Below are 15,675 nucleotides of genomic sequence, written 5' to 3' on the forward strand. Positions count from 1 at the left end.
TTGTTGTGAATAATTTATTTACATATACTGGTAACAGTTATTATATTCATATGCATACAGACACACAGTAATAATATATTATATACATAGGGTGGTTTCCGTTATTTACTCTCTTTTCAAATAGATACAATAGGCACATGAAAAAATATTATATTATGAACTCAGAGTTAGTGTTGAAAAACGAGAAATCACGGTAGCCAACCCCGTATAGTATGTAAAAATAAGAAATTAATAATAATTGGTTAAACGATGAAACATTATATATAACTCAGAATAAAATTATAGGTATAGGTACAAAACGTAATAATAGATAATAGTAAACAGTAGTAATAATAACATCATCCGTTGAAATGAGAATCTCGATAAATATTCTTCCTGAAATCATAAAAAAAAAGATGTGTAGATCCTAATCAATGTAATTATACAAGTACACCGTATATCGGTATTTTTTTTTAAAAACTGTGACGAGAAACTATGTGCTTACTTTTCAAGGACTTCGCATCGACTTGACCGATTCCCGAGTTCTTTTCGGAACCCTCCTACCGATGTGTAATGCCATTTCTCCCAATTTGATCTCTTTGAACACAGCTATAGCTTCGCGATGACTTAATCCATGCAACGGCTTGTTGTTGACTGCTAGAATTTCGTCGCCTAAGACATAACAAAAACAGTTTTATGATTTTAATAATAATATGCACGATATGAGAATATTGTTTAATGTTTACATTTACGTATTCATTTTTCACTCTGGGAATGGCCAGACTGCCCCAGACTATATATAGCGAATTTTTTTGTTTTTATTATTTTATTTGTTTTTAAGCGAATTTAAATCGACTCAAAGCTAATTCCTACATTTTTATGAATACTATGTTTAATTCTAATGTATATTTTAAGTATATAATACGTATAACTTGTAAGAATCGCTTTTGAAACTCGTATATCGTTGCTCGAAAAAAGCGGGTATACGAATTTGAAAACGATCATGTTTTTAGTGTACCCGTTTTAGTTCATAACGATTTATGTTTTAAAATTTAGTCTTGAAAGATTGCTCCAAAATTGGACGTAAAGCGCCGAAACCCTTCGTTGAATTTGCTACCCCATTACGACCAATTTATCCTGCGTCGGTTCCTCTATATTATTGTTAAATACACTGCACCATGACGGCTCGGTTGCATAACTGCAGTTTACCGGGCGTACATAATGCGTGAATTGTGCACAGTTTCGACGTTCAACGTTATAATCGTTATTATCACTATTATATCATACCTGCACACGGGTAGTTAATTTAACGAGTGTGGATTAGACCGATCGAATTACAAATAATGTTCAGGGAACGCGCCGACGGATTACACGATCGACCGAGTACGCGCATACCTATATTATAATATCGTAGTAATTCATCGTGTGCGCCTCCTAATTTGTCGTCCTATAAATTTTGTGATCGCAAGTCAGCAGTAGCATTTCGCGATTTTAATTAACGTCGCGCACTGTATACGTATAATTCATTACTCCGCGATACTATTATTTGGGGTTACATTATTATTAAGTATATATTATATGTGTATAATTGTGTATACACATCCGGTTTTTAGGACGATCGGAAATAAATCGCCGGTCGAACCGTATGCCACGTGTCCAGCGACGAATGACGATGATATTTTAACGTGGAGACCACGGTCGCGTAATTTTGTGTTTATCGGAAGAGGTGGATTTGGCCGGATGAATTAATGAAAAATAATAACTACCATCTATTGCAGTATGTATACTTATAATACGTACGGGTTTCGCTCGTCATATATGTAATTGAAAATAATTACAAAACGCCGTTGGTGGTATATAATTATATAATATACTATAAAGGGCTTGTATAGGGCGGGAAAACGTAATGTACGCTATTATTACCGCCTCGTTATATTAAAATATTGTTCACGTCCTCGTTTAACTGATTTGCGGAAAAAATGTCGACAGTAATAAACGCGTCGCGGGAGCCGTTGTCGTCGCGTTTCAGACGACTAATAATATACGATATATAGACGAGACTCGTCGTAAAGTATTATAATAATATAATATATGCGCGTACTACTTGGCAATTTAATACCTACGCCCTACGGCCGTAGTTTAATGTTCAACGCCGGCTAGATGCGACGGGGGGAAGGGTTCGTATATCGTTTGAACGGGGAAAAAAACACGTTTGACTTTTCCGTTTCCCGTTTCGGGTGAGTTCGTGACGACAATTTTTCATTTGAAAAAGTTTTACCCGTTCGTAGTTTATTGGATGATTGAGATGTGTCGTACCTATACTATAGGCTATACGGTCTACACCCAACCCGTAGCTTTAATCGGACTAAGTGGATTATAATATTATTGAACTGTTGTCGACGAGTGGGATCGGGTTGGCGACGGCCGACGGCGGTGCTGAGGAAATCACTAATCGGCGTTTAAGCGATGATATTATCTGTCCTGCGGAACAGACGGACCGGTATAAATTTTTTATTATTATTTGTAATTTGAACGACGGCGATATTATAATGTATTCCCGGGGATATAATACAGAACGCGTGCCGTGTACGTCTATATACGTGGCACACGGTGTAGACCACCGCGTTGTGTATCCCGTTTGCTCGTTTTAAATTAACGCCAGAAAACGGAAAATCGCCGCGGTTGGCCGGCCCTTTGTAGTTTATGTGTATAATAATGATAGGTACGTGTTACGACGTTTTAACACTGCAGCACAATCCTATCACGAACTTACGTATAATACAATATTATTATTATTATAATTACGAGGAAAAAAACGCGCGCGTGTGACCGTATGAATTATTTATGCGCGCATATCGTATTGTTGTGTGTATATTGTAATATATAGATTATACGGTGCTGCGGCGGTCGCGCGCGCGCGCGTGTGTGTGGTGTGTAGTGCGTCCGTTCTCCGTGTATAATATACGAAATACATTCGGCATTGTGTACACATACATACATAATACTGCATCGTATGCGTATAATATATATTAATATGTAGTACCTACATTAGTACAATACCTGTGACCTGTCGGCTGTCTGCAGCCTATATAATATTATACTCTCTGCGCGTATATTATATACCTGTAAAATATGCGACGACGGATGATTCATAATGTTCGGTTTTCTGGACGCTCCGGACGTGCAGCCGGCGCAATGAACCCGATGCACGCGCGTTATAATATGTTTAATGTAATATATAATATTATAATAGAATACACTATTTTGTTACGATTATTATATTATTGTCGTTGAGCACGATACCGCGGTATCGTGATGAACAGGTGCGTTTATATGAAGCAGGGATGGGCATCTCAAGATTGATGTATAGAAGGCCGATTTTTAGAACTTTCAAATCTAGCGGGTCAAAGTGTATAGAAAGCAAAAAAAAAAAAACAAAAAGTTCAATGCGATTTAAAATCTACAATTATTAACAATTACTTTTTATATTTATATTAACAATACGTTCAGAAAAACGCAATTAAATACAAATAAACTCTAAAAGTCTAAAATTGAATAAAGTTATTTGAAAATGTAGCTCGGACCAGATGACAAAATGGTAAACGCGAGCCGCCAGTTGTTTGTTCCTGATATGTATAATAATATGTAGTATGTACCAATACAATTGCGTATGGTACCGTGTAATAGCAAGTATATTATTTTTGTTCTAAGTATACTTAACTGTTTTACGCGACCTACAGACGTAATTTGATCTAATACTTTTATACAATATAATGCATCAATACCTATATAGTGGCTTCTATAGTAGTCTTTTCAGTAATGTTGATACACCATTTATTTGATTTAATGTCATCATTATTTTTTTATTTTACTAAATTCAGAGGGCTCTGTAGTTTCTCCGATAGTCTCCAGTGAATTTATAGTTCAAGTGGTTGAACACTGCAGTTTTTTCCATCTTTAGTACGGTTTATCGTATATTATTATTTATCGATGTTGGTTCAAAATGATTTTTTCATTGGTTAGTGCAATGTTTTCTGTCCTTTATTCACTTCTGTTATTTGAATTTAATATAATATATTGGTATAACAATATGATATTTCTATATTGTTTTAAACACATTTCTCCACTTCAAACTATACGATTAAATCAGGTTATTGTATACATGATGAAAGGATCCATAATTTTGGCATAATAGCAACCTAACTAACCCGTAAATACCGAACTTTGGTAAATATAACATAATATTTATAAAGGTCTCGCAGTGTATCCATATACAGGGTGATTTACCAATGAATATCACTCTTCTTTTATCCTTCAAATCCAAATTTATTAAAATTTTGACTTTTGAAATTTAAAAGTTTACTTAAAACTGTATTTTCAGATATTTTAATTGTTTATGTCATTTTTGGTGATTAAAACTAATTTTTAAAATAAAATTCGCCTTTTTTTGTAAATCATTGACTAGATATACTTATATATCTTTTTTTTTGGGGGGGGAGAATGTTTATGTATGTGAATCGAAGTTTTTTATAATTAAAAACTTCATCTAGTATAATAAGGAAGATATAATAATAATAATAATCATTAAAATAATTGATATGCTGCCACATACAATATACCTAATAAGTAATATTTAGTATATAGTATTTATAGATATAAGAATCATCCAATTTTTATAAATCGTAAATTATAAAATTTAGTGTATTAATATTATTATTATCAAAATGTTCTAACATCAAAGCTCCCAGATCTTATTTAAACCAATCATGAACTATTATCCTTAGTATATAAAGCTTAATATCTCGTTCGAATTATGATTTATATTAGTAAATATTTCAAATAAAACCGTCTGTTTAGCAGTTCAATTTTAAAATGGGTGATATTCACTAAAAAAATTGTCATCGCCCTAGAACATTCCTAAGTAGTTTAAGCATCTAAGTATTTGAAAATATTGTGTTTAAGTATATTTAATTATTCTAAAAATCAGGATTTGTATATAGTAAAAGCATACTTAACGGATACAATATTTGTGTGAGCATGTTGATACGGATGCGCCACTCTGTATAGGTTACTATGTTCTTACCTAGATATTCTGTGTACCTATATAATCCGCTTGTGGATATGATAATATGACTTTTAAATCGTTTTATATATTATCCGTTGAACCCTACTTTATTATATACTACATTATGTATAAACACCACAAGGCCCTTTGCTATTATTCTATTATGCATATTTTATCATAATTATTTTATAGAGGTTATTTATTTATTTATATTATTTGTAGTTGTCTTTGCACGTCATCGAGGTACGTGCATCATTGGGAAGACTCAAGCAGATGTACATAAGTACTTATGTCTTATATAATATACCTATATAATTATAAGGATTCAGAAACGAATACATTATATAGCTTAAACGATGTCTGCGAATGTCCACGAGCCATTTTCAATTTAACTTAGTACATATAGTACCATTCGAAAACAGAAAACTGGCTATTAACATAAGACAAGCTTTAGTTATAGGACCTTGTGCCTATTCGTAATAAAATGTTCAAATTTTATTGCCATTTAACGAGATACGCTTTATAGGGTTTTTCGCGCTTATATCAATATGTCAATCGATAGACTTATCTCCGATGTACACAATATTTTAATATAAAAATACCGCATGACGCATTTACGCTGTATTCTCAAGAAGTGCTGTGTGTATTGCCATCGAGTAATAAAAGTTATTTTATACGAGATCCGTTAGAAAAAAGTAATGATATTACCGGTTTTATAATTACTATATACAAAACATCGCTTCAATATTATAAAGGTGTAATGGGAATAAGTACCTGAATTTTATGTTCAGTGTATCGAATATAATATATTGATATGATGTCTATGTGTTTACAGAAATGCACCTTTTCTGATGTATCAGATATATTATTATATTTTATAAGATGCGTTTGAAAAAACACGATATAATTAAAAGTAAACATGTACCTTAGTATCTACGAAAGACACACGCAGTTTTCCTAATACTATCCTCATAAGAGTTCTGAATCTCAAAAGCATACTGTAAAAATAAATAAGGTGTATATCAGTATGGCAATGCCATATATAATATTATATTATATACGGCGTAATTGTATCTGATGAAATATCGTAGTCAGCGTATGCAGAATAAAAAGCTATTTTTTTTTTCAGCGCGAGTAGTACAAAATTAATACCAAACAAAATAAATATGTGTATCACATATACATAATACTCGGTGTAGTGTTTTATCCTTTCTACAGTTTTATTTTACAGTTAATAATTGTTTTACTGTTTTATGTCGGCAGACAGTAATATAGATACTCGTAAAAAACTCAAAAATTGACACTACATAATACCTATGTAGTTTAATAGTATGTGTCAGGTAACATTGTGAGTGTGCGTGTGCGTATGTTTGCGATTTTATATCAGTCCTTGAAATTGCGATTATAGGAGTAGCGTACGTAGATAATATACCGAGTCGACACACACGTTATTTGTACCTCCTAAACTCACAAATCCTGCAGCAAATTTAATGGACGAAGAATAATTCTGATGTATTAAATATAAAAATGAAAACTTTAGATAAAGTTCTATAATGAAAACGATATTTGCTTTGATAACAGTAGGTAGGTGGTAATAAGTAGGTAGGTATAACATATAGTAATATCGCACATGTACATATATTTACTATATTAATATAATCCCGAGGTGGGTTTGACGGCAAAGTTTTGCGAGCGCCTAGCCCATATCTTCGAGGTTGGTGGACGATGTATATATAGAAGAGGTTGCACACACTCGTACCTACCTATATATATATTGCTTACCTTGACCGCACCGAACTAATACATCTATATATGTATTTGATCTGATATAATATTATATGTATACATAGGAAGATAATAATTGGAGATGGGTTTTCGTTTTCCTTTATCGTGAGCTCGTTCTTACATCAATATTATAATTTATACGTTTCAAAGCGACCAATACACATACGTACGTATGTATGAGTTATATAAGCACAAACGATGTTACGTTGGAAAGCACAGATGCGAGGAGAGTCTCGCAAATACATTTCACGAATTCTTTATTTTGAATCATCACCATCTGAGTTTATTTGGTATCAATGGTAATAATATAATATAAGTGTGCTAATTTAAAAGGTAATTTGATTGGCTAGTTGTTTGCGTGATTGGCTTAATGTACTATTATTAGAATTACTTTTTGAGTTTCATACGAATTTCTTATTTTGTATTTTGTGAAAGTAATAATAACAATAATAATTTTTAAGCAAGACTCTTAGAGTTATTGGGACATCATTTAAGGGACCGCAACTATTTTTCCCCTTTGAAATGACGCTACTGATTCTTTAACGCATATAATGATTCGACCTATCAATAATGTTGTTTGATATAAACCTCGGGCGTATTGTAAATAATTATAATATTACCTTCTTTCAACGTTTCTGCATCGGCGGCTTGTCCGTTTGGAAATATGGTTTTCACGTAGATGCCCATCGTACCTTTCGGCGAGTCCGTGCCTCCTACGATGCTAAAGCCCAAGCACTTGTGGCCTGGGCCTTTTTGGAACTTGACCGTCATTATCGTGAAACACGCGTCCTTACCGCCGCCCCGCGGCAACGTGTAGAAACAATTGCTGTCGTTTTTTCCGCCCTGTGGACATCATACACATACTCTTAATAACGTCGACGTAATATATTGTCGTATTATATTATACAATATCTTTAAACAACGATGTATTACTGTATTGTATTAATTCATAACGAATGATATTTAAGCTATGGTTTTCGTCGCCGGAAACGGAAATCGTGTCGTACAATGTAATATATAATACACCACGGGCACTATAGGCAGTCATATTATTATTACGTAGACAATTCACATGCAATGTATTATAGGTGTTGAAAAGTGTTTTAATCGTTTCAATAGGCAATATGGAGTAGTGGATTACGCGATCGAACGAGGACGCGCGGACCGCGAAGGTTATACGTGCGAATCCAGTGGGTGTATATTTATTATTATTGTATAGTTACTACTGTTGCGCATATATATATATATATATATATACGTACTTATAGCAATGCTAACCTAATTATTTGTCGAATTAAAATGTGTCTTACACCTTATGTGTCGCACGATATATAGGTACATTATGCTATTATAATGCTCAATGCTGACAGTCTGCAGCATTGAGCTTATAAATTGTATGTGCGCTTGCTCGAATTGGGAGGAGTGAGTAATCATATTTGTATTTTTCTACGGAGGAAGTTACTAGTGGATGTATTTAAATATTATCGTTATTTATTTATTTATTATAATAGTGTGTACTTTAATACTTTGTACGATATTTCCATGGTAAATATTATTGTATTACTGTTTATGATACTACGCCAAAATAATATAATATATTATTGTTTATACGAATAATACAAATAAAGGACAGTACGGGTTTGTATTCGTTGAGTGGAAATTATTCATGATGTATTATACATGTGAGGAACAATGAATATTAAATTTGTGTCTGCAGTGAAATATTAATCGGTAATTTTTTGTATTTTCATATGTATTGTAGATAAATAATGTTTTAAACTGATGATATACATATGAGTACCGTATAGTATAAATACAAAAATTATCATATAAATCGGAGACGATTAACATAATAATTATGCGAAATGTTCGTTATATATACAGCAAATTATTAATACGAAACTTCAACTACTCTTTTAAACATTCTAAAGTGTAAAAATATATTATTGTTTTTTTTTTTTTACCTATGTAAAAGATTATGCATTCTATATTACAAGTATTGTGTGATTATGCAGTGGTTGTGTAAAAATATGATATAGCTATTTAGGTGTCTTACCAATAAAATCAGTTTTTTTCTAAATGTCAACATCTACTACAACTTGAATACGTAATTTCTTTTTTTAATTTTAAAATGTAAATTGGTAAAAGACATAAATATATTTTTTACCTACGTATATTTTAGTTACAGAGTTGTAAAGAGGTAATTAATCTTGCATACAAAAGATAATAACTGTGAAATTTGTTGTCTGTTTGAAGTTTTTACTTGGATTTATACGTGAAAAATCTAATTTGAAAGATTCTTTTTAAGTATTGTTAAAGGTATAATTTAAATAATCTTTGAACACTATTTTCACACGTTAAAAATTTGGTAGTAATAATTTTTGATAACGGTAAGATAAAATAAATAAAATATTTAAATTTAAAAGATTAATATGTAATTACTACCTAGGTACTTATTGAAAAATTAAGTAATAAAATGTAAAAAAAAATTATGCTATGTGGTAAAATAGATAATTTGTTTTTAATTTTATCGATATTATTTGAATTGACTACGAACAATAAATAAATTAATATACAGAGCTATAGCATGCGAGTATTACAGGATATAATGGTACAAATTATTATTATAATAACACCTGTTATACAAAAATACTAACAATGCATTTATATTTTCAAGCCACGTTTCTGTAGATAACGATTTAGATCACACATTGTAACATTGACATCACGATTTGTCATATAAGAATAAATAATAATATGAATATATTTATCATAGCTATTCATAACCAAAGAATATCAATAATCTAACGAAACCCAAGAAAATAACCACAAGAAAACGTGACTTGTGTATTATATTTTATTTTTGTTCAAATATATTTAAATTCAATATAATATCTATAGAACTAAGTATTAAAATATATTGTATGCAATTTAGATACAATATGCGTATCAAATGTCATTTGAATAAATTATGTCAATGTTAGCCATTAGGTTGTTATCCGAAAAGTTTTTACTGATATTTTATAAAATACTTAAGGGTACATTATTATCAGTTATTAATAAATGTATTTCACGTACAACTGCATGGCATATATATAATAATTTTTTTATGATATAATATAAAACTACAATAATTTTTAATAATATCTTAAGAATTATAGATTCTTCATTTTTTTCGAATATAAAATATAAAATATAATAATTAATGTGGAAAGGGATAATAACTAAAAAGAATTTGTTAGCTTAGTTTAAACTTTAATAACCTTAAAAAAATACAAATAAATAATTGATTCAACAGCAAATATTTGTATAATTTAGTTTAATGTATTAAAAATAAAAAAAAATAAAAATATATTATTATTATTATTTTTTTTATTTATTATTATAAATAATAATATAGTATACGCCACTACATTATATTATTATTAAAGTATTTTCAAATTTTTTTTTTTATAAATTTACTATCTATAGTAACATAAATTTAATACAGTACTATAGATATATAATATCACCAATGTGTTTTATTAATTTAAATGGTATAAGTAGACAAACAGAGAAAAACCGTACATTCCGAAAAAACTTAGAAACAAGTTTCTATAAATTAATGAAAATATTCGAAATTTTAGATAACAATTCGAAACATTGTCGTTTGAAAATTACTCATAATTTTAATTTTTAATTTTTTTTCTTTTAAATTTATTCTAAGTAAATTAATAAAGTAATGAGTAGTAAATTAAAAATCGAATAAATTATTATTGTTTACTTAATTTTGTTCTAAGAAACTATGACATGATTTTACTTAGGTACTGCAATAATTACAATTAAAGATAATTGGTTTAACACTTTAACATTGCGTGTAGTCAGTAGTTTTTTAGTTCTTATCATTGAAAAATAAGTATTCATCGTGTAAGAATGGAATACTCCAATTATTAATTATTAAAATAGTACCCACTGCATTGAACAAATATTTTATAGAGGAGAGGGGTCGATAACGTATTTGAAGGGGACATTGGACATCTTAATTGTCCATTAATTATCCTTAAACAAATTGAACAAAAATCGATCAAATAACAAGCGTATTTACCCTTCAGAAATGTGTGTTAGTATTATTATACTAGTTGATTGCATTTTTTTCTTATTGAAATAAAACTATAAAAGAATAAATTAGAATTGATGAATGTAAGTACATTGAAACAATGTAATGGACATTTTATATTTATGACACATAACTTATTTGAAATGAAATATTTCAATTAAACGAATATTTAACCTGTTTAAAATAATATTAGTTTATGAAATTACGTGTTTCTGTTGTTTAATAGAATTATAGCAACGACTGATCGTAAGATTTCTGAAAGTTCTATACTCCGAACTCGTAATTAATTTGTAAATAAATATTAACAAATCGCAAGCCTAATAACATTATTGTACAAATAATCGTGTACATTGACATCGTCATAAGTATTGTCGTAAAGTATATCACGATAAATTTTCAATATATTAGGTATATGATCATTTGAATCGAGTAGCTTGCTGTACTTACACCAAACTGTGTACAAAAAACCTTGAACTGTGTACGCACAAGTGAACACTAAGTGTTATAATAATACACGGAAAACAACACGAATGTATATAGCACCTATAAATTATAAAATCAGTTCGCGACCGCATCCGTCGTCGTCGTCACATATTGTATATAATATAGTCGCGTTGTCGTATTGTTTTATACGACCGGCAAGACGGCTTAGATGAGGTTTCGTGTGAATTTCACGTCACGTGTAAAAATATATCGTGTCGCATTTATTTTGTTCGCATGAAAACAGAAAGAGAAAACACCTTATTCGTCTAATTTTGTGAGAGTAAACGAGCGAATTTGCTGTATCGTAAAAAGGACTCTAAACGTATAGTGATAATCCTACGTGTACAGGTACGATAATATAATATAATTGTATATATTACGGTATACGTTTCCCCGGCAGGCCGCCCTGTATAGAGCGTTGTGTGTGTACAATACACATGTGCGCGTGGTAAATAATAGGGACGTATAAAATTGTACTAAAAGTTTATGTTCAGCGTTCCCTCGTCGATCGAATGAATCACAAATCAAAAGAGCGGCTGGACCTTATGGCGCGGTCACAGACTCACGGTTTGGATCAAAAAAAAATTCTTTTATATTTCCCACCCCCTGCGCTTAAAAAATAAGACCGTTAAAGTATTATAATCGTGTAAAATGTATACTTATGACTATGAACCCAAACAGGTTTTTAAAACATTCCGAAAATCGAAGGGCACTAAAAAGTAAAACGTGTCGTTCGGTACAAGAATATGTCACGATATCGTTATAGAGACGTACCTATTACGAATTGCAATAGACACACGTAGAAACGTTTTTCAAAAGACGAGCTGATGAGAGACGACGTTTCTGAGAAACAAATCTTACCTGAGGGTTGTTGCGTTGACAATGGCCCGCCGGGACGACGCCATTGACCCCGTTGCCGGAACCGAGGGTCGTGGCGCCGGCCGGTGACGCAGCCCTCCCGTTGAACGTGCGATACGGGTTCCTGCCACTGACCCTCGCCGAACCGTTCCTTTCCAGCCTGTCGGATTGCTGCTGTTCTGGCGTCCGGCGGCGGTGGCGCCCGCGTTGCTCGTCCCACTGCGACGATTCCGGTATGGCGGGAAGATCGGCGACGGTCCTCTCCGACGATGGCGGCGGCGGTGGCGGCGGCGGTAGCGGTGGCGGTGGTTTGTGCATCAGCGGCGGCGGTGGCAGCGGTGGCGGCGACGATCGGGGCGGCAACTGTTGCTGCAGGGACGGTAACTGTTGCTGCAGGGACGGTAACTGTGGCTGCAAGGACGGTAACTGTTGCTGCAGTGGCGGCGTGTAGGTCTGCCGCAGCGGCGGCGTATAGGTCTGCTGCAGCGACGACGGGCCGCCGAACCGCTGGCGACCGCCGCCGTGCCCTGGCGTAGACACGGCACCTCCAATCCTGAACGCTTTGGCCGTCAGTGGCGGCGTGTCCAACGCGAGCGAGTCGGCTTGTGACCACCGCCGGCACGATCGCATCTTAGGCTTGTTCTGCAACAGCAGACTGCAATTGTAATAGTCGTCGTCGTCGTCGGCGTCGTCGTCGTTGTAACCGTCGTCGGTGTCGTCACCACTGCAACGCGTTGGTCGCCGAGGTGCGTTATTAGCGGACCGCCTGACGGCGAACGAATGAGGTCTGCAGCTGAGTCTGGAAACGAGATCACGTGATATACAAGTCAGATAAAAATAATTCGTCAACAACAGTCATTTGTTCGCATGCATCATTATACATTATAATACGTATACATAATATAGAAGGTATTGTATTATAATATAGTAAAACGCCAGCGTTTAAATATCATTAATCGACACGTTGGGGCTACGTGCAGATGATATTGGAGTGCCAACGGAAAATTGTCTACGTGTGAACGCCATGACCTATGTCATCGTTTCTAATAAACAATCGTGATTTGCGAATTAAAGTTCTGAATTTCAGTGACCGTTTATACGCGTCGTGCGAGTAAATCACAATAAGGTACATACGCAGGTACGTTTTTGAGGTGTGATGGAAGTCACTCGTATAAATTACTAAGCGTACAGTACTTTTTTCGATGTCGGAATTCAAATCGATACACAGTTTAAACGATAAAAATGCATCTCAAATTATGATTAAATAAGTATATTTACTATATACATATATTTCAACGCGAGCCAAAAAAATTAGCAACCCGTAATTGTTATCCGTCAATTTTGTCGAACAATACAAAGGAATGTCGGGTTTGCTGCAGCTACACACACACACACACACACACACACATATATATATACTATAACATATCAATTCATGTCTTGTTAACAAAACGGGCGTCTGCACACGTGATGTGGGTACTCTGTTAGCTGACGCCGATAACATCTCATATAGATGATGTTTATAGTAGGGTAAAATAAAATCGAGAGATGATTTTCGTAGAAACAGAACCATAAAAACTTCTCGACCTTTATTATAGAAGTAATAATTCCCCGCCGACTCGGGAGATTTTCGTACATATTATTATTATACATTGCATACAAGAGAAAGCCACGGGGTGTGCACGATTCTCTGGTTTTTACGATAGATTTAGGGTGCGTAAAACGGTCATAGGTATCGGTTTGGCAAATATAATATTTTTTCATGAATTCAAACAATTATTGTTATGTTGAAGTTAAGTGTGATAAAATAACGCGTGAGAAAGAAAAACAGACGTCACGTATAGCGCTGGGAATCATTTTTATTCGATCGTATCGATCAACGGACGCTCGACGGGCACATAATATTATTGATATTTTTAAATTGATTTCTTCTATTGTCTTTGGTGGTCGATCGCGACCTTGTGCGTCTGCGTATACAATGTAATTGAATAAGTTATAATAAATCGCGCGACCACAAGTACGCACATTATGTTGGGACGTACTTAAAAAAATAAAAATACACACACACATAAATACAATATACATCCATAGTACATAATATAATATAATATTATGTTTATATTATGCTATAATACGGAAATATATTACAGTGCACAATGTTTTCGGACTAGAGACAATCAGTCAGATAGCGCCGTCACCCATGCGGAAATCGCAGTCGTTCTAATTTAAAATTATATACAGGTTTGTGGAAACCGTATTCGAAATGTGTACTTGATTACAGTCACGTGAATAACAAGTCGTAACACGAGTCTCCCGAACGGAATGCTGAAATAGTGTTCTAAGAGTTTTGATGTATCAAATTTGGAATGTCGATTGCGGCGAGTTTTGTTAACTTTGATTATTATATAAGTACATTCTACAATATACGCGAGTAAATAAGAAATAAAAAATATTCTTATTATTATGGTCTATAGTTTATGAACAAAACGGTTTTTTTATTTCCCTTAATTATAATTTTATATTATACCATCTATTATACACAATTCCCAATTTTGTGAGTACTTTTTTCCGTTTTGTTTGTACAGTTACGCACATTATACTACTATTATGATTATTATTTATTAACGAGCAAAGAATACACAATAAAAAGAAAACCTGTGTGTTGATTAAAAAAAATTAAATAAATAAAGTACAAACGAGTGAAATAAAATTGCTGACATTTATATTTTTCTCTTGACGTGTATCTAACCTAAGTAGGATTTAATATTGTGCAACCCTTCATTTTTTATTGATAATTTGTACGATAATACTGCAATATTGAATACATTAAATTTAGCAATCATTATAATTTATTCGAATGTTGGTTCAAACGTTTATGCATTTCCCTCGCTTTATATGGGTACCTTTTTAGTCTTTCCCACAATGCTATTATCCCTGTCATAATCTTTTGATTAAGATAAAGTCGAAATTATACAGGGAAAAAAAATCAAACTGTGACGGTAGTATGCTGTACAACGACAAACCCATTATTTATTACTTATTTTTTGTTCTCTTTTGTGTGTGATTACACACGTCCTACTGATTCGATCAGTTTGTATGAAATTTATTTCTGACATTTTTTGCGAAAGACTGCACCAATGTACGCGCGCTATTCATAATTCATCGCGTTGCTTTTTGATACTTGGCATTTCTCCGTGAGGTACATTAGAGTAGGGGGAGGGTCGACTCTAAGGAGATTGAGTAAGAGGAGAGGACATAATACATATATATGTGTGTATAGTAATTCACGAGATATTTTTTTAACTTGTTGGTTATCCCAGGTGTTCTCTTTTATCTTTATGATGCTTATGTATACATATTTTTGAGACTCCGTGCAATTACTTAAATAAGTAGAATATTTTGTGCGCGA

At 32.9% G+C, this 15,675-nt stretch overlaps 1 protein-coding gene across 3 annotated transcripts in view; it reads right to left on the reverse strand.

The window, feature by feature from the left end:
* LOC113549815 (formin-like protein 8) overlaps positions 1-15,675 on the reverse strand; it is a 41,466-nt gene continuing 25,791 nt past the window's right edge. For all 3 annotated transcript variants that reach the window (XM_026951285.1, XM_026951286.1, XM_026951287.1), the window contains 4 exons: positions 12,270-13,065; positions 7,450-7,672; positions 485-651; positions 1-375 (listed from right to left, as the gene is read on the reverse strand). In XM_026951285.1, coding sequence (XP_026807086.1) covers positions 488-651; positions 7,450-7,672; positions 12,270-13,065 — 1,183 coding nt within the window. In that variant the 3' untranslated portion in view covers positions 1-375; positions 485-487. The remainder of the gene's footprint in view (positions 376-484; positions 652-7,449; positions 7,673-12,269; positions 13,066-15,675) is intronic.

The sequence above is a fragment of the Rhopalosiphum maidis genome, chromosome 1 (genome assembly GCF_003676215.2).
Source record: "Rhopalosiphum maidis isolate BTI-1 chromosome 1, ASM367621v3, whole genome shotgun sequence".
Taxonomy (NCBI): Eukaryota; Metazoa; Arthropoda; class Insecta; order Hemiptera; family Aphididae; genus Rhopalosiphum; species Rhopalosiphum maidis.